The sequence below is a fragment of the Ochotona princeps genome, chromosome 32 (assembly GCF_030435755.1).
Source record: "Ochotona princeps isolate mOchPri1 chromosome 32, mOchPri1.hap1, whole genome shotgun sequence".
In the NCBI taxonomy this organism is placed as follows: domain Eukaryota; kingdom Metazoa; phylum Chordata; class Mammalia; order Lagomorpha; family Ochotonidae; genus Ochotona; species Ochotona princeps.
The window spans coordinates 8,779,328-8,805,825 of NC_080863.1; the positions used below are offsets into that span (position 1 = coordinate 8,779,328).

General features: G+C 41.2%; 1 protein-coding gene across 1 annotated transcript in view; it reads left to right on the plus strand.

Annotated features, from left to right (window-relative positions):
• Positions 1–26,498, plus strand: part of RELN (reelin) — a 384,643-nt gene that overhangs the window by 182,619 nt on the left and 175,526 nt on the right. Inside the window, exons 8-10 of the mRNA XM_058657530.1 lie at positions 4,506–4,557; positions 22,650–22,746; positions 25,149–25,389. Coding sequence (XP_058513513.1) covers positions 4,506–4,557; positions 22,650–22,746; positions 25,149–25,389 — 390 coding nt within the window. The remainder of the gene's footprint in view (positions 1–4,505; positions 4,558–22,649; positions 22,747–25,148; positions 25,390–26,498) is intronic.

Below are 26,498 nucleotides of genomic sequence, written 5' to 3' on the forward strand. Positions count from 1 at the left end.
GACCATATGCAGGGAGCTGGATGGGAAGTGGAGCAGCCAGGACAGGAAGTGGTGCTCCTGTGAGATTCTGGTGCCTGCAAGTCAAGGGTTAGGCAGTTAGCCATTGCACCAGGGCCCAAGCACTAGGGCTTTAAAAAAAATTTTTTTTGGTTGATACATCTTACACTCTGCCTTTGCTCTTTCCCAACTTGGGCTTCAAGGTGTGTTCTCACTTGCATGCCTCTTTTTGTCACGTAACATTCAAAATCACTCACCGAAAGAAGTAAAGGGACAGCATAGGTAGGCCATTCAAAGAAGATTCAGCTATCCAACCACGAAAGCCAATTAATTATTGTAACTTGGCTTTTATGCTGCTTGAATACCCCTTTCGTGGCAATAGATACATTTAATTTATTAAAGATACTAGCGTCAGAACATTGATGAATTGAAGAATTTTCAATTGAAATTAAAACACAAACAGAATTAATTGGATGCAAATTAAAATAATAGGTGCTCATAATTCAAGTCTCAAAAACTCGTATAATATTCCTGCAGACAAATGTGGCTCTGGCAGGAAAGTTCTTCCTGAAAAAAATAGATTTACCCGTACATTTTAAATAATGTACCATGACTGAATTAATTATCTATAAACCTTAAAGCAAAATTAGATTTTTGCCATAGTTAATTGAGCTTAGAATAAATGCCTGTTTTAGAAGGTGCCCTCATTAAGTAGTATTTATGGAAATTTTTGGCAATTTTGTTTGTTTGTTTGTTTCTACAGGCTAGTAAAACTTACAAACGTCTTGGGGCCAGTGTTAACAGTGCAGTGGGTTAAGCTTCTGCTCGCACCTCTGGCGTCTGACGTGTGTCAGTTCAAATCCCTGCATCTCCGCTTCTAACACAGCTCTCTGATAATGCTCCTTGGAAAGCAGCAGAAAATGGCACAATGATCTCTGCGACCCTTGTAGGAGTCCTGGCCTCGATCCGGCCCGGCCCTAACTATTCCAGCTGTGAACCAGTAGATGAGTCATCTCCCTCCTTCTCCCTCGTCTCTGTGACTCTACCCTTGCAATAAGTAAATCTCTTTTTTTTTTTTCTTAAAAAAGCTTTATTTATTTATTTTGGAAGTTAAAATTACAGAAAGAGACAAGCAGAGACACACAGAGAGAAAGAGAATGAGAGAGAGAGAGAGAGAGAGAGAGAGAGAGAGGTTCCATCTGCCACTTCACTCTCTAGATGGCTGCAGTGCCCAGTGCTGGACGAGGCGAAACCCAGGAGCTAGAACCTTCATTCAAACCTCACATGTGGGTGCAGGGACTGAAACATTTGGGCCATCCTCTGCTGCTTTTTCCAGGCCATTAGCAGGGAGCTGGATCAGAAATAGAACAAGTGGGACTCGAACTGGCATGCATACGGGATGCCAGCTTTGTGGACATTGACTGTGCTCACTAAACCACAGTGCTGGCCCTACAGTCTCATTTTTATGAAGTGTCAGAGTGGCTATGGAGATTCAGCCATAAAGAATCAACATAAAAATATCAAAGAATATAATGCCCAACTTCAGATTTCCATAAAGTAAAAACTCAAAGTTTATTTGGAATGTTTATAGGTATCGTTATTTTTGATTGTTTTAATATAGCCCAGATTACATTGGACACTCAATTGGCTAGTTTGAAGTGATATTAGCCTTTAACCAAAAAGAACAATGTTTAAAATAAAGCACATTCATCTAAGATATTTTAAAACATATTCAGCTTTATAACCTCATGGTATTTCCTTAAGATAGTTTTTACTTAGATTCAGAGGAAATCAATTGAGAAAAATCTCAATTCATCTTCAGATAGATTTTAAAAAGTAGGGATGATGTCCACTGTTTACTAAATTGTGTGCCATATTGTTGTGACAGAAATGGCCAGTTGCCCTTGGTGTCTGTGGGGAGCTAGGCCTTGGACTCCTGCGGACATCTAAATGTGAATGCTGAAATTCTTTACATAAAATGGGAAATTTTAATTTTAACCTACATGCATCATCTCGGATTATTAAGCATTACTTATAATGCCTAATATAAGAATTATTTTGTGTAATTGTTACATGTCAAAAGTAAGAACAGGAATGCCATGTCCACAAATGCCCAGTACAGATGCATGTCCCCTCAGCCCATACCTCTTCTTCCTTGAGTTGGCTGATGCTGTACCTTGTGAATCTAGCTGTAAGGCATTCCCAAGTTGTGCATATCAAAGACAGATACATCAAATCAAAAGTTCTAAATTCAGTTATCAGTCGCCATTATGTTTACCAAAACACAACAGCTTAGATTGTACTTCCAAACTGAAGCTGGTCCAAGCTGTGATAAGTGAGAACTAGCCAATGTGATCAACCCCTAGGCTTCATTTTTCTAAACAGTATGCCTTCCTTAGTTTTGTAAATATAGTTCTTGGTGAAGATGGTTCTAAGTGAAGATGGAAAGAACCACAGGCAAAGCACGTTGACAGGTAAAGGATTTAACTTTTACTTTCTTAGAGATATGTTTTTTTTATTTGAAAGGTGGCTGCAGATAGATTGAGAGACACAAAGATCTTCCACCCAGCGCTTCCCTCCCGCACAGGACCCCAAAGAGCAGTGTTGGGCCAGGCAAAAGCCAAAAAGCTTCATCCATGTGTCTCCCATAAGGATGGCAGGGCCCAAACACTTGGACCGTGTTCCTCTGTTCTCCTCGATGCATTAACAGGAAGCTGTACAGAAAGCACAGCGGCTGGAACTCCAAGAAGTGCCCATGTGGGATGCTGGCACCACACATGGCAGCCTGCTTCAAGCCAGAGCACCAACTCCAGGCTTCATTTTTTTTTAATGCTAGAAAGATCATTTCCATTTTGTGGATTAGTTAAGCAGCCATTGCATTTCATCCTAGTCTCAGAATTTCAGGTAGTGATGCTGAAGTGTATTCATTCTGACAGTGCAAAATAATAGCGGGACTGGCTCAGTTGCTCAACGGGCTAATCCTCCACCTGCCAGGGCCATCGTCCCTTATGGGCACTGGTTCATGTCCTGGCTATTCCACTTCTTGATCCAGCTTTCTGCTTGTGCCCTGGGAAGGCAGCAGATGATGGTTCAAGTGCTTGGGACCCTGCACCCGCATGGGATACCTGGGAGAAGCTCCTGGCTTCGGATTGGCTTAGCTCCAACTCTGGTGACCATTTGGGAAGTGAATTGGCAGATGAAAGATCTTTCTCTGTCTCTACTCGGTGAATCTGCCTTTCCAGTAAAAATAAATAAACCCTAAATAAATAACAATGTAAACAGGAATTCATTTATCCATGCCTTAACACGCGGTAGTCTCAAAACTCAATATGAAATGGATCGTGCCACCTTCCGTTTTTGTAGAAGGAGTTATTTACTAAATTATTCTCACCTATTTGGAACTACATTTTAGTGAGGGATGATTTTGGACTCAAATGGTTTCAAACCTAATAAAAGTGTACAGAAAGGGAATCCAGAATCACGGATAGCCCGAGTTGCACGAACTGTACAGATCCGTATGGTTATCATTCTGATTGGAGTTTAGAGACAACTTAATAACTTCAGAGCACTGAGATTTTGTAGGGGAAAAAAAGTACTCCATCACACTCATAATTGCTATATTATTCATCAAAAGTGCCTCTAAATCGCAATTCTGTTTTCAGAATGTCAGACACAAAGGCTTCATCACATCCCAGGCTAAAATGACATATCTGAACTCACGACGAATAAATAATGTGTAACACCTTATAATCAATACAGTGGAGTAGATCTTGCAGGCGGTGCTGCCTGTTTTCTCTCATTATCTTTCCCGTCCTCTGTTATAGCTGACAAAAACAAGGGGATAGAGGAGAAGACATCAGACCCAGCGTTTCTAGCCTTTGGTGAAGCCAAAAACAGACAACAAACAAAACATAGAGTCGGTGACTAATGAGACTTCAAAGTCACCCTCTGTTACCCCTGTAACTGGAAATTTGGCAGTGGTCTGTGCCACTTGCTATTCCGCAGCAGAGGTCACAGCTGTGGAACTTCACCATGCAGGTGCAAAAGCCATCCTTTATTACATCCCAAAGTTCAGGAGCTAAGACCCTGAATTAAGACCCTCTAAGGCGTCAGCCATAGCAGGAAGTACGGTGCTTTGAACTTACCAAAGAACCTGCGTTTAGATTTTGTAATTCGTCTAAAATTGGAGGGGACAAGAGTATTCATCGAATGCACGTGAAGTTGAGTTTTTGAAAATTCTCTTTTAATATTGTGCCTCTGGATTTTTAAGATCCAATGTTCCCAAGTAGAAACCAAGGAGGACTTACTATAAAAACAGAGGGAGATAAGATACTTTGTTTAAAGGAAATGTTATTGTCCGTTTTGCCCTGTGAGGATTCTGGTGGGAGAGTACCACCTCAGTTAATGGGTCATTTCTTTTTCTCTTCTTTCACCACCCGCTCCTCTTCACCAACCTTTCTCCTCTTCGGTTTCTAACTTGTCTTCCATTTGTGTCTGCTTTCCTCCAGATGACCACAGGCCTCAACACAACAACAGCTTCTGTCCTCCAGTTTTCCATTGGTAAGTGTTCCTTGCGGTTATGGCAATTTATTTATTTTTGATTACAGCAATTTAGCTTGGAAATCTTAGTGTTCATCGCAGCGTACCATCAGGATTATAGTGCCAAATGCTTTGAGATTTAGAGAAGGATAAGTGTTAATTTTGCATCAATGGAGCATTTTTGAGTGATATAATATTTTTAAGCACCACATTCTGTTCTCACTTCTCTCCAGCATCGAGTGCTGAGTGCTATTTAAAATGCTACAGGTAATCCAAAACATGTTAAAATGATTTACGTATGTATTTTGATTGCATTGGGTTATTCCATTACATCAGAATTACCTTTCTAGCTGTGTGTTGTGCAGATTAAGATTGAAATCTATTCAATTTCCTGAGCTCCAACTAACATAGTGAGTGAGGTAATTATTGGTGACTGAAACAAACCAATTAAAGCTTCATGTTCGACATAAATAATGTGTGATTAATTCAGACGTAGATAATGGAAAAAGATGGCTGCATCTGGCAATATTTCTCTGACATGCTTTTGTGGTAGAAGCAAGCATTTGTATCCAAAGCATTGCATATGACAAGGTCACTTATGACCAAGTGTTGCGCTTTCCTGTGTGTGCTGTTACTTCTCATTTTAAATTTTTGAAGGTACGTATCAGTAACTTGGACACATTTCTAAAGGGAAAGAAAGGTCTTGCCTTCTGGGTAGTAGCTAGCTGTTTTTCATCTTGGTCCTACAACACAGCATCTTCCTCCCAGCTCTCCGTATGGCATCTGGCAGCTGTACCCTGGGACGATGCTCTTAAGCCTCTGTGCCCTCATTTCCTTGGAGAGCTACCACTGGCAAAAGGGCTCTTTCCCTCCATAGCCCTCTGTTAACGTTGCAATGTCATTATTCTGCGGCCAGGAGCTCAGGATGGCTTATTGTGCCGAACAGCAATTTTCTTCTATTTTTATATATTTATCACTTTTTTTTTTGTCAGCCTGTCTCATTTCAGCCTGCGAAACTGCCTGATTACACTTTGGGCCATTTTCTTCTCATGTGGATCGTATCTTCTTCAGCAACTCACATGTGTTGCCAAAGTCCATATGCGTTCATAAACAGTGTTAGTAAAAACAAAAATCATGTTCTTTTTTAATAAGAGCTTTCTTTGATCTATTAAAAAGAGTATCTCACTTTGCTATAAGGAGCCTGTAATCCTTTTATTAAAAAATAAAGTTCATCTTTTTAAAGATGTGATAGAATAAAACAGTAGCATAAAATTGTTTGTAGCTTAACAGATCCTCGGAGAGTTTTAACCGGAATAAATGGTCCAGATTCATTATACTGTTAGTGGGGAATAATATTTGAGTGGTGATCGCCAGTCTGTGTTTTAAGTACATATTCTTACTCTTTGGTAGGCTGATGAGCATTAATTAAAGATATTCTTTACCCAATTATGTTTTTCATGCTGCAGATCACACCAGACAAGTCTAGGGTATATTAAGGAGTCTTTATTAACCAAGCCTGGTGATAACAGGGCCCACTAGAAATTAGCAAATGACAAGTCCAGTGGATCCAATATGACTCGAAACTGTGAGAGGAACTAATGGTCATTACCGTGAAACCTGCCCGTTTAACTGAAGACCTATGGCCCAGCTTCCCCAGCTGTTTAAGTTATCCTAAGAAACATCCAGTGAACAACCTGGACACACTTACCAAAGCTGCAGACACTCACCTTTTCCTGGCTTCTGTGCCCACATTCCATTACTGATAGGCCTCACTTCTCCTGGAACTCTTAAAAGTATACCATTAACATCTTTACTGTCCCACCCAAGCAGTAAACAGAGGGTGAGGAATACAGACATCCAGGGGTCCTGCTCAGGGGCTTCCTGTCCTTGGAGTCTGTCCACAGTAAGCCAGAGAGCAAACACATACTGGGGAGGCCAAGAGAGAGGGAAGCACATGACCAAAAGAGCGAGCCCCTCCCTGTTCTGGACCCTTATGGGGGCTTGCGAGGGGAGTGGTTATGCAACGATCCAATATGCCCCTCTCTCATGTTCCAGATGATGAGTGAGCTTCACAGGTGGGCAGAAGGAACCCATGGTGGGAAGGAGGGCGTGGCTTCCAAGCTCCTGACCCTGAACTAGCTGCTTACCCCACAGCATTTCATATTTGCAACTTTATTTAAAGGAGGAGAGAGAGTCTGCACCAATGATATTATCTTCCATTAAATGGGGGAAGTTGCATTTTTGTGAATAGTCAAGTGTGGCCTACAAACCTTGCATAGATTTTCTATTCCCTTGCCTTTCAGTGCTACCAATTACGATAGAGATGATTTTTTAAAAAAAGAGCAAAAAGTAGAAATAAGCACGGGATGCAAAGTTAATATCTGAGACCCAAACCCCAAAAATATCTGATCGAAATTGTTGAGACTGAACCCAAACGTGGCTTTAGCAAAAGCCACCAGATGAACTTCTGTTATTTAAAGCATAGTTTTGGACCCTCAAGCAGAAAAACGGAAGTAAGAATGAATAGAAAGAGAAAAAAAATTAAATTGTTTTAAAAATTGTTTAAATTTTTTTAAATATATTTTTATTTGAAAGGCAGATTTTACAAGAGAGGAGAGATGGAGAGAAAGAGATCTTCTGTATGCTGCCTCACGAATGGCTGCAATAGAGCTGAGTTGATTCAAAACTGGAAGTCAAGAGCTTCTTCTAGTTCTCCCATGTTGCTCTCTGCCTTTTAGAAAGAGAAAGATCTGTCTGTCGGTTCACTCGCACTTGGCCATGACTGCCAAGAACTGGATACGGCCACAGTCAGGAACCAAGCACTCCAACCTGGTTGTGTACACGGGTGTCAGGAGGCCCAAGTGTTTGGAGCATCATCTACTACTTTCCAAGAAGTATTGAGAGGGAACTGTTTTAGAAGCAGAGCAGCAGACTCCAACCAGCAATCCCATATGGGATGCTGAGTGTCACAAGCAGCCCGCCGTGCCACAATGCTGACCCCTTAAAATATTTTTGGTGTAGTTTTAGAACAAGTAGTGAAATTATACCATGCCCTTGAGAATAAAACAAAATATGCACTGAAATAAATGATAATTTATTGCTGAAAAACTCCATTGAGAAATTTGCATCATTCATTTCGACAATTTATCAACCAGCAAGGATTAGGGTGACATAGAGACAGTATAATAGCAAAGTATTAGTTCTTTTTCTAAATAATGAGTTTATTTTATTCTTGATGATGTTTTCATTGTTGAGAAGGATGTATGGCCATATGGACCACTGATTTGGGGGAAAGAGGGGAGATACAGGGAGAGGGCCTCACCCAGCAGCCTAATGGTATCAGTATCCGGGGATGGAGGACAGCCTCCTGATGTGGAGCACGTTCCAAGGGTACTGCATAAGTGATTTTCATAGTTCTGAGATGCTGTTCATTTCCTTGTTTTGAGGTTCAGGAAATCCTGCCAAGGTCCATTGGCTGACATAGTCCATGTTAGAGTTTCCTCTTGCCTAGATAGTTGCGGTCAAACCTTGGCCAGGAGTTGTCCAATTTGATCTTCCCTCTATCCTCTGCCACAATACTTGATGTCCTCCTCTGCAAGCCTCATTGATCTTTCATATTTCCCATGTGCATCTGGGCATGCCGTCCACTGCACAGGCTTTAGCAACTGAGTAGGCCCAGTTCTGACACATGCTGTCTATGGTCAGACCACAGATGTTGTGATTTTTCTCCCGTTGGTTAGACTTTTGAGTCCAGTGGTCCAGTCATTCCCCAATGAAACGTGACCTAAGGTGACTCCATACCTGACTTCTGTGTGCCAGAAGTTCAGGTTCAGCCCAGTCCATCACCCACATCAGCCTATACACACATTGGTGGTTACAATCACCCGGTCAGTTAGTTCTATCCTCAACTTCATCTCATGCAAATGAGCTGCTACTGTGGCCCAGCCTAATCCTGCCCACCACACACGTGGTCCTCATGGCACCAATGGGAACTGCAGCCTACTCAGAATGATTCCCCAAAACTCCCAACAGTCCCACCCCAAGTCCTGGTTCCTATACACATCAGTATGTGTATACAGCAAACTGGTCCAGTCTGTCCCACATCCCCATTCAACTCTGGTACACGCTGATGGGTACTGCAGCCTAGCTCAGCTCGATCGACCCCACTATGCACTCCACACTTATGCTGGTGGGTACCATCCACATCATGCTACACCCACTCCCAGCCATGGTTCGCATGCTCACTGGTGGAAGATGTAGCCCATCAAACGGGTGCCACATTTCCCACTAGGTCCACTCCCAGCCTCGGATCTTGCACTTTTCAGGTGGTACTGCTATCTAACCTAACAGGCCTCGTCCCAAGTCCTGGCACTTGCCAGCTGGTGCTGCGGCAAAGCCTGACCAGCCTGCACTTACTCTGGCTCATGCCCGCACAGTGGATACTGTCACTTAACCCAGCTGCCATATGTGATGTTGTATCTGTAGAGTAGACACAACTTTCCAGAAATACCTTTGCTTATCTTGTAGTCATTTGTTGATGTGGATGGTGAGAAAGAATGAAGGCATGGAATCATTCTATTTACTTGAGTTGTAGGTGTGAAGGCTAGGCTGGAACACACATGGACATTCTATAGATGGTATAATTGTGCCTAGCATCTTAAATTTAGTAAGCTAATACTAAAATAGCAACCACATTTTAGCAGTCACTTGTATTATGTTCAAAAATCATGAAGTGTTTTCTAAAGCATCTTGTGTTGACAGTTCAGAACTTGTCTGTATGTGTGAGTATTGTGAAACCCTCCAATTCTTTACCAATAGCATGGTTAAAGATGTTGAGTCAATGTTAGTGTCATTTTTTTAGGCATTCATTTAGTAAAAGTTTTATTTAATGTTCAGTGAATTACACATTGCCTAGATGGTACACAGGCAGTTTTCTAGTGGATTCTATTACTAATTGTGACCCTTGTTAATTCATTCATAATTAGACATGTATCACTGCAATTGGAAGACTATTGTGTTTAGATTTCTTAACACTCCTAGAAGCATTTTCACTGATGGTATCCAAAAGAGCTCCAGTTTCCTTATAGATAGGTATGCAAAAATCACTTGAGTTAATAAAGGGTATCTTCTAAATCCCGTCATGTCAATGTTTGACAGCAATGCTCTTCCAGTTCTTGTAAATATATGTACATATGAAACATTCAGAAATATGCAGACTGTCTTAATGAAAAGATCTCTTTAATGTTAAAGCATCCTGAAAATATAATTGCGCAATCTGAAGTTTATCAGGTTATCAACAGTTAACTCATGTTGAGAGGCTTCCAAAAACAAAATATTCTTTAGAGGAACTGTTCATTTTTCCATTCCAGTGAAAGGTATTCTCTCCATTTCTGGACTGAGTCGTGGATTTGCTGCAGTCCTCGCTTGATTCATTCTATTCCACTTGTGAAATTTATGATTGTGTTCTTAGGGGCGTTTACCCATTCCGTTTAGATTTCCTGTGGGATAGGAAGAAACATTTGAGATGATGCCCTGGCAGAGCTGTTATGTGACGGATGCTTCTAGACTGTCTTCCCAGGCAGGGTCCAAGGGGAATCCTGCTGGTGCTTTGCATCCATCGCTGAGCAGATTGTCACTCAGTCCTCGCTCTGTTGTCAGTGCCATCTAGAGCTGGCTTTCTGAGAAAACAGAATGTGTTTCCATCACGTCTCAGTGTCATAGCAGGCACCAGGTACATAGGAAACAGGAGCCGTCCATACACTGTCAGGCTGTGAGGCACACAGGTGTATACATCACCATGAACCCAGGCCCAACTAGATCCTGTCAGGTAGCCAGAAATCCAGCAATAGGAGTCACTAGACAAGACAGAGAAGGGTTTCTCAGGTGAGCAGACGGAGTGACCCCAAGCATTGTGTTAAAAGGAGATGCAAACGTCCTCCTGGAACTGAAAGACTAGCCCTGGTGGCTAGCAGCAATAGAGCGATAGCACTAAGCTTTACTGGCTAGAGTCCCAATGGACTTCACAAGTAAATTCAGGGTGGAGGGAACTTACTTTGATTAGGTTGCTTAAAATGAAATAATTTTGATTTTTTAAAACTAATTTAATACAGTTCTGTGAAGCGACCATTTTCTCAAGCAATAAAGAAATATAATAAAATTGAAGAATAATTATTTGGACAGCATATTAAAAATAGATTAGTTATTTTCATAATATATGGAGTCCTCTTACAAGAATTCCCCTAGACATTTGGTTGTTCAGTTCCAATCAGTTACACTGATTGGAATCATTAGCCAAGTCCAAGGATTCAAGAGAAGGTATTTAAAAAACAGTCACCCCAAAGAGCTCACAACTGGACTAAAGACACAACTCTGTCTTGTCCAACCTGATAACCCCAACCATAGCCCAGGGATTCACAATAAGTAGATGCTGATAATATTTCTTGCCGGAGTGAGTCATCATTAGAGACATTTGTAACAGTACGTGGTAAACCACGTGCTAACTGGGCATTACATGAACACCCCATGGCAGAAGGATGTCTTGAAGAGAAATCTGAGGCCCTCAAACAGTAGAAAGTGAGAATCACCAATCAGCCAGGCTTTTAAGCAAGCAGATAAAAATATATATTCAGGTATTCAGCAGTAATTAGTGAACTCACTAAAACCTCTTCTGTGTTCACAGTTTATAGAGTTAGTGCCTTTTTTCCTCTGCCTTACTTAGTGTGGGTTTTTGTTTTTGCACGAAGTGCTTCTATGTATTATTTTTACCGCGTTTCTGTTTATCATCTTGAAACAAGAGAAAGTCATTAAGCTGTAAGTGTTTACACACGATCTAAGGCCCAAATTTTTCTCTCCCGCTTTACAGTGATCCACAGGGTGCCTGAGATGAAGCGAGCTACACATTATGAAAAATAAAAACTGGGAAATGACCAAAGTTAGACGTACTCTTCACTGAATGGCAGGGTTGCTTTATAACAGGAAAGAGAGCTGGAATTATTTTATCTTAGCCAGATTCAGGAATAAACGCTGCTTTTTGCAAGAACTGTATTTCACTCGGCAGCAGAGGATCATCTCTGCCTTGAACTTAATTCAGAAGCATCTAAATTACTCAGAACTTGGTTCAGTTAAGACACCTGTTTCCTCAGTTCTTTCAGAACTTTGTAATTCAGGGAAAAGAAATTGAGCTCTCAAATCTTGCATTGAGTGGCTGCTTTTCTTCTGCACGAACTTACAGAAATTTATTTCAGATCAGATTCTCATTCTTTTAGAAGTCACTTTCCTGGGTAAAGGAGGAATACCTTGGGAAACTGATTGTGAGATAGTAAGAACCTCTTCTGAAACACAGAAATCCATATGAGATGAACAGAGTCTCTGGTGACATTAACTCAAAGCAAACATAAATCAAAACAAGATGCTGAGGAAGCTTTAATGGCAAAATTGATTTCATGTCTATGTATGGGTAAGGTCCCAGTGGAGAATTCCAGCTGCACTTCTTTATCCAGCTTCCTGCTGGTATGCGGCCTATGAGACAGCAGGTGTTGGCTCCAGTGCTTGGATCCCTCTCAAACACATGGGAGACCCAGACTGAATTTTCAGATACCTGACTTTGACCTTGCCCAACTCTGGCTATTACAGACATTTGGGGAGTGAACCATCTCTCTCTGAAATAAATAAAAATTTAAAAGAAAATAAACAGTTTGAAAGTAAATACTGGGCCTAGTGCAGTAGCCCAGCAGCTAAAGTCCTCGCCTTGCATGCACCAGGATCCCATATAGGCACCAGTTCAAATCCCAGCGGCCCTGCTTCCCATCCAGCTCCCTGTTTGTAGTCTGGGAAACCAGTCAAGGGTGGCCCAAAGCCTTGGGACCCTGCACCTGTCTGGGATATCCGGAAGAGACTCCGGGCTCCTTGCTTTGGATTGGTGAGGTGCAGGATGAGGAGCTGATCACCACTGACCCTCCTTAACACACTCCCCTGAGGAAACGTGTCCACACTCCCAGCAGATGAGCTTCCCACTTCTCTGAATTTCATTTGTGACATCCACTTCATTCTGTGATTTCTACACAGACTATTTCTGTGCATCCACTATTACCCTGTAATTTAGAAGTTTCTTGTGGGCTGTGGAATGGTCAAGTATGCCTTTTTGTGGCGCTTAAAATTTTGGTTACAGTTATAACGAAGTAAATCTGAACTGAATTTGACTAAATCACAGGTTAGGAAACATATTGAGTGCTATTCCACATTGATATTTACTACCATACCAGTTCTTGACTTCTGGGGCTAAGGAAATGGACGATGAAATCTAGGAGCAATATTAGAACTTAACGTAAGCCAGCGGTTCTCACTTTGTTATTAAAACAAATCAAGGACTCCTCCCTCAAAGACAACATCTTTAGGAAGTGTGGGGTGTTTTTTTATAATTATTTTAAATATTTAATTTCTTTGAAAGGCAGAGTGACAGAGAAAGGGGAAGTATGGGAGGCAGCGAGAGAGATCTTCCATCCATTGGTTCTTTTCCAGAATAATCACAGCAATCGGGGCTGGAGCAGGCTGAAGCCAGGACCCAGGAGCTCCATCTGGGTCGCCCACATGGTGGCAGGGGCCCATGTCATTATGCTATTTTCTCAGGCACATTAGTACAGAGCTGGATCAGAATAGTGTGTCCAGGACTCTAACTGGCACTCTATTATGGGATGTTGACATCACAAATAGCAGCTGCTTAACTCACTGTACCACGACACCAGCCAAATGTAGTGCATTATATAAAACAAAGAGGTGTATTATATATCATGCAATGCTCCCCACCGACCGAGGGAAAAGCAAAGCCCTGGCCCCCAAGAAATTTATTCTCAGGGTTGTGGCATGTATCAAAACATCTCAATGCAACCCATAAATATGGACAATCATATGCCAATTAAAAGCAAAGCTGTTTAAAAAGAGCTTTGTTATCTGCACATGGAACATAAGAAAAGTGTACATCCGAAAGGAGCCAGGCAAGCCAGTCAACATCACTGAAGGGATGCAGAGCAAGAACCAACTGGGGCAGACGGCTGAGAAGTCCAAGAAAGAGTCAAGTCCAGAGGGCAGGCGAGGTCCTGCTCCGGAGGGTCACGGTCACCATGAAGATTAGGCGGATGGCACTTTGCAGGGAGAACAAGGCAAAGCCAAGGTCAGAACCACACAAGAACAAGGACGGTCTTGCTGAACCTCCAGATTGCTGGAAGCAGAGGATTAGTCCTCTTGGAAAATGGGCCAGGCAGGAGCACTCAGGCATGGGTTATTTGGGCCCTGGAGGAAGGAACCCTGCATAGCAGGGAAGCTGGCAAAGCCTGGCACACTTTGCATTTCTCTTGCCTGCGTCTTCCCAAGCACCAGCTATGGGCAGTACGTTCCACCACGAGGTTAAGAGGAAACTTGAAAAGGGTGGTGACATAGCATTCCATAAATTGAGAGAGCCATCCTTCTCTTCATTCTAAGAGTGCTAATGGCAGTGTAAAATCATGGATATTTTAGAAGTGAGGGAATGGGAATGAGGCTAGAAGTGGGAAAAAAAAGGAAAGAAAGAACAGAAGGGGAGAAAGACAGCTGTTCATTTTATCTCCTGTGGTCATTGTCCATCTGTCGTAAACTGGAAGACGTCCCCTAATGCGGTTTGGCAATTTCAGCCAAGGAAAGTAAGTTGGTGAAGGGACAAAATATTAAAGACAATAAATCACATAGTGTCACATTGTTCCAGAAAGAAGGATTTGCGGATCCGGTAGCCGGTTTGCTAATGAAGTCAGTCTGAAAATAACATTAGTACAAGTAGCATCATTTTTTAACTTCTTCAAATCGAACTTGGCTCTTGTATGTCATGAAAGACATCTCAAATTAAAAGGAAGTGTGTTTTTTAATGAACAGTATGTTTATTTTTATTGACTATATTCTTCTGTTTTGTTTGACTCTTAATTCTTAAGATCAGCTCTTAGTAGATGCTTAAAATGGAACATTTGCTTCTATAGAAGACACTTCTTCAGTTAGCATTATACTGAATCCCACAGCAGGCTACTTTTTGACTGGCAAACAGACTTAGACATAAACTTTAGATTTCCACATTTAGATAATTATTTAATTGATAGTTGGAGATGACTGAAGATTTGAGACATGTTCACTTCTTAGCTATTTTTATCTAAAAACGATTTATCTGTGTTGTTATCATATTTTACCAAAATTAAATTCATTTGTTCCTGACTGATACAAGAGTAATTCTAAGATGTTCTCTCCTGCAGAGTGGTCCTGTTCTTAATTAATGTAGTATCTGTAGGCTCCTTTCGGTCACAGTTGCCCTCTCTGTCATTTAGGACTAAGAAGCCTCAAGGCACTTCCCGCCTGGGCTGCCACAAGACATTATCTGACCCAGTGACCATTCTTTTTCCTGACCCGACTTTTTACCCAGTAGTCTCATGGCTGCCCCTTGGGCGGGGGCCCCTCAACTTGAGCCAGACATGAGATGTCATGTCTCTGTGCAGACACACATCAGGCATATCAAATTTGTGTAGCATGACTTCCAAAGCCACTCTGAGAGGGAAACATGTAAGCACCACCCCGTGTTGGGGACAGCAGCTCAGAGCGTACTCAGAGCTCAGCCAGTAATTACATTCCCTGTGCAGCCAGCCTGTGGCTAAACAGTCCTGTTGGATATAGATTCTCCTATATATCCAGGCAAATGTTTCTCCTCTTGCCCTAGACTCTGCACTCCCAAGTACTCAATGGGTAATTAGCTGTTATAGTAAACTAGGAAGAGAGAGAAAGATAATTTGTGGGGGCAGCTGGTGCAACAATTGTGCTTGGAGCACCTGCATCCAGGAGTGGAGTACCTGGGTTTGTGTTGAGTTCTGCTTCCCACTCCAACACCTCTTGTGTACGCTGGCGGGGAGATGTGTCAATGACTTAGAAATCCTGGACTGAGTGCCTGGCTCCTTGTTTCGGCTTAACCATACGCTGACTGTAGCACACAGATGGGGATTAAGCCAACAGATGGGAGATCTGTCTCTCTGTGTCTCTCTCTCTCTCTTTCTGTCTCTCTCGCTATGCCTCAACTATAAATAAAATAAATAAGCTTTGTTTAAAAAAAAAAAAGTACCAGGCAAAAAGCTACTCACTGCTAGATAACAGATGTGATGACATTTTAATAAAATTGACAGATTAATGAAACAGTTGTATAAACATGTCTTTACTAAAAATGGTGCAAAAATACATGAATTATAGATTTTTGTAGCAGGAGGAGGAAAAAAATCAATCTGCACATTAAACATAAAACTAGCTATTCTGGAAATTGCAAACTGATATGCTTAACACTAAGAGACATTTTTAAAAACTGCTCATGAGTTGGTTAATGCTCAGAGGCCTTTTCCGGCAGATTCGGTAAAGAGAAGAGAATACCCCCCACCCCGTGCCAAGAAAAGGAAAACCCGGAGTCTAATTTCAGCATTGTTTTATATTGTTGATACTGTTGATACTGGAAGAATAAATATGCATGGTTCTTCCAGTGAAATATTTGAACAGAAATTTGCAGGCAGATCCCAGTATTGATCATCTGTCTGGGCCAGAATTGTTTTGAAGAAGTACTGAGTTAGGGATGATCTCTCCCTGAGAACCTTGATGCTCTAGGAGGTAAGTGATGACATTCTCTCACTAATGAATAGTACTTGGCTTTTACAAATTGCTCTTTGCTTACAAGACAAACAAAAGAGCCACCATTGCCGGCATTGCTGCTTGCACCAAATCCTGATGTGGCCCACCGCATTCTGCACATTGAGGCACGGTCTCTGTCTTGTCTGCCCTTGACTGGAGAAATAGGTAATGTCCCCTTGGGAATGACAGAGCCTCGCTTTTTAAAACCTTTCTCCCAAAGTTACCCATTCATCTCTCTTCTGTCTCGCCTCTCACTACAACTGCAAGTTAACGGCCCCGTCATCCATTTATCTATCTTGAAAAGATGAAAGGACGTGTGGATCTTGCTGAAATTTGCTCTCTCTGAGCAGCAGGACCGCTTCCTTTCCTGTAACTTGACAATGCTCCTCTGTTGTATCCAGCGTTTGGCCTGTGTCTCAGCTCCAAGCCCTGAGTAATGGCAGGACTTGGAGTGGACTTGCAAGAATCCTTGACAGGCCTCCGTCCAGGAACCTCCCTGAGCCTTCAGTATTTATGGGACCTGCTCTGCTGTGGAGAGGCGTGACTGCTGGCAGGACTTCTCCCCTATCTATAAATTCTGTGAGATCCGTTCCCTCCTCCTTCAGTGATTCTGTGCTACGATTGAAAAGGCAGCTTGTTTGCAAGGCAGAGAGCCTTGGGGAAGAGGCTGCTTGCTGCCAGCAACCAGCACCAATCCTCAGGGGGACAATAGCTGCTTCTAGTAGGTTCTGTTCTGATTTACTTTGAAAAGTTCTGGGATTGGTGGAAAAGGGCACAACCCAATAAAATAAACTACCCAGGCCCTGAGAGACACAATACCAATTGATTTATCCTTCTACTGTCAAAGTCAAAAGAAATAGAAGTGGATACTGGAGCTTTAGGCACACAGTCTGTAGTTCCGTATTTTCTTCTTCTTTTTTTCTTTATTTTAATTGACGTGGAGGCAAGGCTTGACATAATTTGAATTTACTTGGCAGTGAGAACTGACTTGAAATGATTAGGCTTTTTTTAATGTGTATTTCCATGATTCGTGTGACCCTTCAGGCATTTCACTGCAGAAATATTGACATGTTTGGTTAGAGAGTATTGCCCCAACTCTGCTTATAACGTCACATAACATATGGCATATACTCCATTCTATCTTTCTGAAATCAGTAAACAAATTAAAAATAAATTATTTGAATTCCAGAATTCAGCTACTCGAAAGATACTATGGACCCAGATAACTATGAGCACGGGAAGGGAGTAACTCCTTCATCTTCATTAGAAGTTATTAAGATTTCAGTTTTTAAGTGGCTGCAACTTTATTACAGATCAAGTTACTCTCTGCCTGATTTGTTTCTAGTCAGTGATCTATGAGAGATGGAAAGAAAAGGAGAGGTTATTTGTGAACTATGGTAGCTTCCTGCGTCTGTGTATGAACGTCATGTTAAACGGGCTTTTGCACAGTGAACAGATGTCTCACATGCTTAATACGGGCTTCCTTGGACTAGCATAGGTTACTACTTTGCACACGGGCTAGTGCATTCTTGAGATAGTCAACTCTTAACAGCTCTGCTGGATTCTCCCTGCCTGCTTAGTGCAGTTATTTCAGTTAGCAAGTCCCAGAGCGTTCAGCTCATCTCCAGCTTTGGTTGAGTCCCTGAAGTTCATGAAAGTCAGCCCAGATTTCATTCAGGTTCATCTCCACCACAGTCCAACAATCAGTGATGTTTTGAGCAAGTTATTTATCATTGTTTCCATGTCATTCATTGCCTTCTAGTTAAACCATACTTGCCTTAAATAATAGTTTCAAAAATCATCTTTTAAAATTTTTTTCCACAAATATCTATTTCCTTTGACAAAAAATATATATAACTTGTTCTGAAGTACCCTCCTACATACATTGCAGAATGACTATAAAACTAGCTAATATATACATAGTTATTTTTTCTTTACTGCTGTCCTGTCATTAAAATATGTTTATTGCTTGATTGTGTCGTGCTAACCAACATTGAAAATAAACTTGGTAGTCTGTAGTTCTGTGCTCTGAGACCTAAGATAGATATTTACACAGTCCAGGAATGCACATGGAGAGAATGCTGCCTTTAGAGGGACTTGGGTTTTGTCGGGCCACATTGGAAGCTTGTATACATTGGGTAAGGGAGAAGGTATCATTAAAACTAATTAAATAAATCTTAATAAATGATTACTCTTATTGTTACCTAAGTTTGAACATACAGTTACCTAAGTTGTAACTACAGACAGGAAGATACACCCTCCCCACACACACACACACACAGATTTTCCATCCATTGGTTCACTCCCAAAGTCACTTCCATGGCTGGAAAGGCTCCTGGCTCCATCTGGCTCTTCCACATGAGTAGTAGGAATCCCAACACTTAGGCTGTCTTCTGCTGTTTTCCATGATGCATCAATAGGAAGCTGGATTGGCAGTAGAACAGCCAGGACATAAACCTGAGATCACGTGGGACCCCTGTGTTGCTATCAGAGACAGCACCTCAGCCTGCTGTAACACCGTACTGGAACCAAGAGAACACTTACTTAGAATGAGAAAAGGAATCATAACAAATCAAAGAACATTTAGAAAGTTGACAGTAGCATGGACATCACAAAATCAAGAAAGACAATGTATCTATTAACTGCTTAAAATGCCCTATAATACTTTTTCTTTACATTTTTTATTGCAAGTTCTTAAATCACTTGTTCTTATGACAAGTTTGTTCATGTTCACTCTAGAGAAAATAGAATTATCTCTAAGTTTGTGGATCAGAGTTTGTTATTTCTGCTTGCCATTTTATCTGTGCAGTTCCTTCTAGATAATGCCATTTGGACTGTTGGGGCTGTTATGAAATTGGAACATCTCTATCCTGTTTGCATTTGGTGGCACCATAGCCTTTTCTGTACAATGACTAATCTCACTCTGCATTGACATCACTCGCCAAGCAATGTGTCATCTGAGCTTGAGTCATGATCCTGAGAACCTCAACACAGGGTCAGTGGGAGTCCCTGGAAGCACTTGCTATTCTGAGAACAAGGGCATCATAAACGAGGCGTGGACCACAGAACCATTTCACCTTAAATGAATAGACTTCCTGTTCAGCTTTTTGTCTGAATCCTCCATGGATCCATGGCCACGGCATTCCCTGGTGACAAGAAGGGACAGGGGCTGAAAGAGTCACAGTATGGAGACAGATTCTTTAAAATATATATTTTATTTGAAAAGCAGAGTTGCAGAGTGAGAGAAATAGAGACCTTCCAATCCATTTGTTCCCTGCCTGAATGGCCATAACATCTGAAGCCTGTTTGGATGCAGGGGCCCAGGGATTTGGGCCTTCTTCCCGGTGCTTTTTCCAGGTGTATTAGCAAGGAACTGAATCAGAAGTGAATTAACCAGGATCCACGCTGGTACCCATAGGAGATGCTGCTGTTGCAGGCAGCTGCTTCTCTGGCCATGCTATGGCACTGTTCCCTCAAGAAGAGAAATCTTGAAGATTGAGAGGAATAGGGATCTGGATCATGTGAAAGCTTCTGATAGAAATACAAGAATGGGCCAAATAAGCTGGTATAGACAGATGGGGTGTGGCTCACATATGAAGGCTTTCCTACGCACATTGCATTGTTAACATATGATTATACATCAAGATGCTAACATGATAAAAAAGATAGCTGTCTTATGTAATTTGATCAGACAAAGGAAATGATTCAAGTAGTACCCAAACCTAGGTACCGATTCCCTGCCCTCATCAATGAAGACTGAAGGTCGTTTGTTCTAATTTCTGATCATTGTGTCAATCTCTGCACAGCAGTAGAGACGGCCTGGGTTTACATCACAGTGCACAAATGTCCTAAAGCAGAGGACAAGACAGGAATAGGTCAGAAATGTTGTCAGATTTGACAAGCAAGCAAAAATTGGTAGCAAATGACAACTGCTACCAATGATTGTAGGCTTACCATGATCATGTATTCATTCACTCCCCAACTGAAAATCAAGAAATGACCGCCAAAAACAACCAGAAGCAAACCAGTGAGGTCTGTTTTGCCCTGAATATTCTGTCCCCCTCCAAACCCTGGGCACAGCTCTTGACTGTTAACTGCACTGTTTGGGAGCCAGATCTCTTACAGTGTGTGCAGTCCTCAGAAGATCCTAGAAGCTCACTGGTTTTTAAGTTATTATTATTGTTAATACCAAACTTTCATAACTGTTAATCAGTTCACACCCCTGGTTGGGGTAAAAATGAAATCGTATCGACTTTTCTTGTTTGCCTGTAGTGACTGAAGTGCGCAGTATGGAGCGGGCTAAGTGCATCAACACCTGTCATGGTTTTCTGTTATCTTACGTCCTTAGAGGGAAGGGTGATCTGGAAGTGATCTGAAGGAGAAGGAAAACCCATCTACAAACAAGGGGATAGTTTGCATTTCACATTTTGGAGTTGTGTTTCCTTTCTGGCTTTCTATTTCTCTTTCGCAACCAAAATGTCTTTTATTCCAGAATACTGACAGATGTCAAAGTGATGGTGGGATTGCCGTTTGGGAGGGTCTGCGCGGCTGTGGGGAGGCATCTCTGGCGGAATGTGGTGTGGGTGGGAGCGACCTCAGCGAGAGGTTCTCCGTGGCGGTGGGGTGGGGGCATGCTCCTTTCAGCCCAGACCCCCTGTCTCTAAGATGTGTGCAGTGCCTCTCTGACATCAGCATCTCTCAGCTTCCCTCTCATCAGTGTATAAACATTTTGAAAGCAATTGCATTCTGCTAGAACCATATCTAGTTATCATTTGTTCTGTTGCTTTTCTTTTTCAAGATCTATCTTACACATTTGCTTTTTTTCTTGGGGCATGGGAGCCGTAGGGGAAGCGTATCGATAGCTTTTACATTCTTTAGGCTTGTCCAAATTCTTCCTTGAAATAACAGATTTCCCCAGCAGACCTCATTCTTGTTTGTGTTAAAGTTTGTCCCACATAATCCTGCCTGATTCCATTCCTAACTGCTCAGTTTGAAATTTGTTTTAAGCAGCTGTTTATGAAAGGTAGAATTTAGTAATGATTAAAATGGCATAATTAAAATGAGAGCGAGGCTATTAGGTGCAGTTTTTGTTTAAATTCCCCTCTTAAAAAAAAGTTATTCATTTTTTGAAAGGCAGAATTAGAGAGAGGGAGAGAGAGATAATCCACCCACTGTTCCATCCCCAAATGGCTGCTAAGGCCAAGAGCCGCTCCAAGCCAAACCCAGGAGTTAGGAGCCAGGAACTTCTTCCCACATGGGTGGCAGGGGCCCAAACACTTTGCCATCTTCACTGCTTTCCCAGGCCATTAAAGAAAGCTGGATCGGAAATGGAAGAGCCAGGATACAAGCCATATGCGATGCCAGCATCACAGGTAGCACTTTACCCACTAGGCACGGCCAGCCCCCAGGACTCCTTGGTTTGCTTGCTTTTTCACCTACATTTCAACTGTGAGAATACATCCAGGAAAACCGCTGTTTGGGCTTTTAGCACATTGCCAGCTTGTGCGATTGCAAACTGACTGGTTTGTTCTAAACACCACTGAAATAAAATAAATGAGCCTAATCGAAGCCTGCAACCCTTACGTGCTACAAATGTGAAGCCATCAGCAGATGCCGTTTGCTGAATTTGAGGTTCCTCTGGCCGATGGATAAAAATACAGCATAAACGGCACGATTTTTTTTTTCCTTTAGTCCATTTGCTTTTCATGTAGTATAAAAAACCCTGCTGTGTCAGTTACGGTAAACTGTGGCAAAGTGTCTCATTCTCAAATTTTTAAATTTACGATTGTAAACGTGCTTTACTTTGTAGTTTGTAAGTGTGCTTTACTTACATTGAATCGTTTTCTGCTGAACCAAAATTTTGCCTCTTTAATAAGTGCCTGCGGTGTTCACCTGTCCTTTATTGAAAACAATAATGTGAAATAATCACTAGAAATTCAATATGGGATATATTATCTCTGTGTCAGGTTTTTATCAATGCCTTAGTTGAATAACATTGATCACATTTGTCACAACTGTATCACAACCTGAATTTTTCTTTAGAGTATTTTAATCCCCTGTATACCATCTCATCATTTAACTGAGAGATGCATACACAGAGAATGATATTTTATCCCTCAGATGAATGATTTATATTAACCCACAGGAACTACGGTGACATCATCGGTCTTTGGATACTGCTTATTAGAACTAAGTGTTTCTCTTATAATTTAATAGTTCATATGTCACTGCAAAAATCTTCAATTTTTTGGTTTTCTTCTCTGAGTCCTAAAATTACTTACCAAATGATATTTGTAGAAATTGCAGTCTGGTTAGAAGAATGGGGGTGGGGGAATCAAGCAAGTAGCTAGATGTTTAGAAAATTGTCCAAAATATTTATCAGCAAGGGTAACATATAATTGCACTTATTTAACATTGAAATTCATTTTGATCATGATTTCCAGGGTCAGGTTCGTGTCGCTTTAGCTATTCAGACCCCAGCATCCTCGTTTCCTATGCCAAGAACAACACCGCGGACTGGATTCAGCTTGAGAAAATCAGGTTTGGTGACCTTTACGATATTTTTGCAAGGTCTAACACAAGGATTCCTGTTGCCTATCTGCCTGCATTCTGCCATTTGCTTTTCCTTCCTGGTTAAAAGTACTCAGCTTGTTCATTGTGCTGAATTATGATCTATCTTACCTGAAGGAAATATTGCTGAAAGTGTCACTTTCCGTTCGGAACGCCCTGCTGCCACTAGTACTTCCAGCCAGCTGTTCCGGGTAAAAGTACATTTAGGGTTATGACCTTTACGGTGTCACATTTCCACCTGGCACGCTGAGCCACCTGGCTGAGGTTTGGGTGTAAATCCAACACCCAGCTTCCAGGCTGTGATGAGTTCATAGTTCATAGCCACTGTTTTTTTGGGTTTTGTTTGTTTGTTTGCGTCTCACCTCCAGTTCTGTCATTTCTCTTCTAACTCCCCTAAGGCCAATTCTAAGATCCTATTTTCATAATTGTGACATGACTTGTAATCATATGTTACATTTTCTTCTATTCAGAAAATTCCAGTAAGAAATGAAATAGGGTGCTTGAAGATGTGAAACTCATTCACACAATGGCTAAATCAGTGACATTGAAGTCAAGGGTTCCAATTCTATGTAGTTTAATATGCAAAATAAAATTCAAAATGGTTGCTTAATTTCATGTATTTAAAGGAAAACTGCTCGCACTTTTATACTTACTGTGATTGGGTTGGTTCTTGAATCAGCATGCCTTAAGTAGAATAGTTTTCATCAGTTTTATGACAGTTTTTTTTCTCAGCAAGTTACTTTCTTCCGTATTAAAAGAAACGCAATTTATTTAGAGGAATCGAATACCTATTAGGTTGTTAGTCTTTGGCAAGGAACCAGTTTGTCCAAAGTTTCTGGTAGTATATCTTCAAAGTTGTAAAATAAAAACGTAACAACTCTAAAACTCCATAATAGCCAAGAAGTGAAAAAAGTGGTACTGACTCACAGATTTGAATAAATGACCTCCCTCTGCAGTGGAATTAAGTATCATTTATCAGCACCTGATACAAACTGGGCTCTGATGTGCTGTGTCGATTTTATAAGCAAGAACATTTTGCTATTCTTTCTACTTACTAGTAATTATGAAAAGACATTCTTAAGAAACACTTGTTTATATAAATGGCCCCAGGAAAGACAGCATAAGTACCCTTTGTAGTGTGTTATGTATCGTAGTTTAGGTACATTTTCATGCGTATTTTTTGCTGGAAAGCAGCTGAGTGCTATTGCTGTGAAACTCCAGATTTAGTTAAAACATGTAAAGATCATATTCGGCCGAGTCTGTTGTTTTTTTCACCAGATGGAAACTTTTCATGCTAAGCCCTGCACCAAAGTATCATACTCATTTGTGCAGATTTTTTCTCAGCACTGGTGATCAGAGTGCAAGAATTTGCAATCACCACCTAAAACCAACACAGATTCTCTTTCTCAGTGTCAGTTCTCTTTGAAGGCAAAAGCATAGTCATCACGAAATGTTTTAAAGGGAAAGGGAATTTATTACCCCAAAGGTAAGGTACACCATCTATAACCTCTGATGACAATTGTACAGATTTATCTGTGCTCTATTGGTGACTGAAAACTAATGACTTTTCTCTAGTCCTTTCAAAACTGATTTATAGCTAGCCCAGGGTGCCACTAGTTTGCTTTTTAGTACCACTTTTAATCTTAGCTAAAGCAGTCATTTTTACTACAGCAGATTCCTACTTTGGTAAAGTAAAATGTTGACTAAAAATAGTGTGTTATATGGCAGAAGGATTCAGATTCTAATAAGATGTAATGTCAACAACATGTTAAATGATATTGTGTTTTAAAAAGATTGATCTCCATGAACTTGTAAAGAAGTAAACTGAAAATATTTAATTCCCACAAAAAAGACCTAACATTTCATATGAGCTAAACATTTGAAAGTATATCTGGTGACTAGAAGTAAAATAATGATTCCATTAAGACTAAAAATTAAATATCACAGACATTGGTAACAGGTCAGACTCAACATTAAGATCATAATGTTGGAGTTTTTCTCCCTTTTTTTTTCTTTTAATCAAGTTACACAAGCCATTTTAGATTGAATGTCTACTCTATGCAGCATAGCATGCTGGACATACTTTGATTTTGTCATTGTTATTGTTGTTGGTACAGGCCGTAGAAATATGTTCCATTTTGTCCTTGATGATCCCCTTCCTGGATTACTCAAGTATCCTTAATGTTTATTGATGTTAACTCTCATCTTCTGGAAGACATTTAGTATTTAAACTGTCATCACTCAATAGGAAAATCAGAAGATACTAAAGAGTTTACCCTTTTGGAGAAAGTCAGGGTTCAGTTTAGGGAATAAAGTTCACCTGTAAGAAGGAAGCAGCAGACCTAATTGAGCTCCCCATCTCACTGTTTCAGAGCCCCTTCCAATGTCAGCACCATCATCCACATCCTCTATCTTCCCGAAGAAGCCAAAGGGGAAAACGTTCAGTTTCAATGGAAACAGGAAAACCTGCACGTGGGAGAAGTGTATGAAGCCTGCTGGGCCTTAGACAATATCCTGGTCATCAATTCAGCACACAGACAAGTTGTTTTAGAAGATAATCTCGACCCAGTGGACACGGGCAACTGGCTCTTCTTCCCAGGAGCTACGATTAAGGTTAGAATCCACTTTCTTTCCTTCGTTGCTCTTCTGAACCTCCTAGCTCAATAGCCACATTGTAAAATGATAACTATTTGACGCGAGTTTTTGTTACGGAATTACGTAATATGCTCATGAACCTTGCCCTGCCTTTAAAGGATGGAAAATCACTGCGATATTGCCATTCTTCTGTTCATGCATTTAGCAGATGTCTTTGAGGACCTGCTGTGTCATCGTGTGCTGAGCTGAACCCAAAGAATCTTACTGTGAAATAGGGAAGGTTTACCTTCACAAGGGTGTCAGGTTAGTAGGGGCAGTTTACATGTAGCAACAGGCAAATACGAAACAGCTTATTGGGATTTGCTGAAGCAGTGCAGGATACAGTATGAGTCCAAATTTGGCAAGGGAAAGAAGTGGTGTGAGGAAGCCCCTCCCGACCCCCCCCAAAAATATGTGCTGTAAAAAGAGACTGAAGGAAGGCTTGATGTTGGCTGGGTGGATGTGGTAAATAGTTTCTAGAAGGGAAATGTACGTAAAGACTGCTTACAAAAAGGCTAAATGTTTGTGCCCCCTCCCTCCTGAAATGCACCTGTTGGAATCCCAAGTCCAGTATGACGGTATTGGGAAGTGAAGTCCTTGAGTTGTAATGAAGTCAGAAGGCCTCATCAGTGAGATTAGTACCCTTATATAAGACACCCCAGCCCTCTTTCTGCCACCTTCTGATGACACATCAGGCAGCTGAATCACCAAGTAGACATGGATTCTTCCAGATCATTGGTCTTAGACATCCCAGACATGACCTATGAAAAATATCCATAGATGTCTGTGGGTTCAGCAAGTCAGTCAATCTGGTATTCTGAAATAGTACCTCCAACTGAGATAGGCTAGAAGACAAGAGCATAAAGTGCTAGACAAAGTTCATAGAAATTGTCTAGTACATTTGAAGTTGAGATTATGGCAAGTGGAAATACCTTGAAGGTCTTGAAAGCTACTGGGGAGTTTCAGTTTTATCTTGAAAGTGATAATGAGTCCCTTTAAATAAGATGCAAGCAGACCGGAGTTTTGAAATATCCCTTTGAAGATAGAGGACTGGATGGGACTGGGAAAAGAATGCATGCAGAGACCAA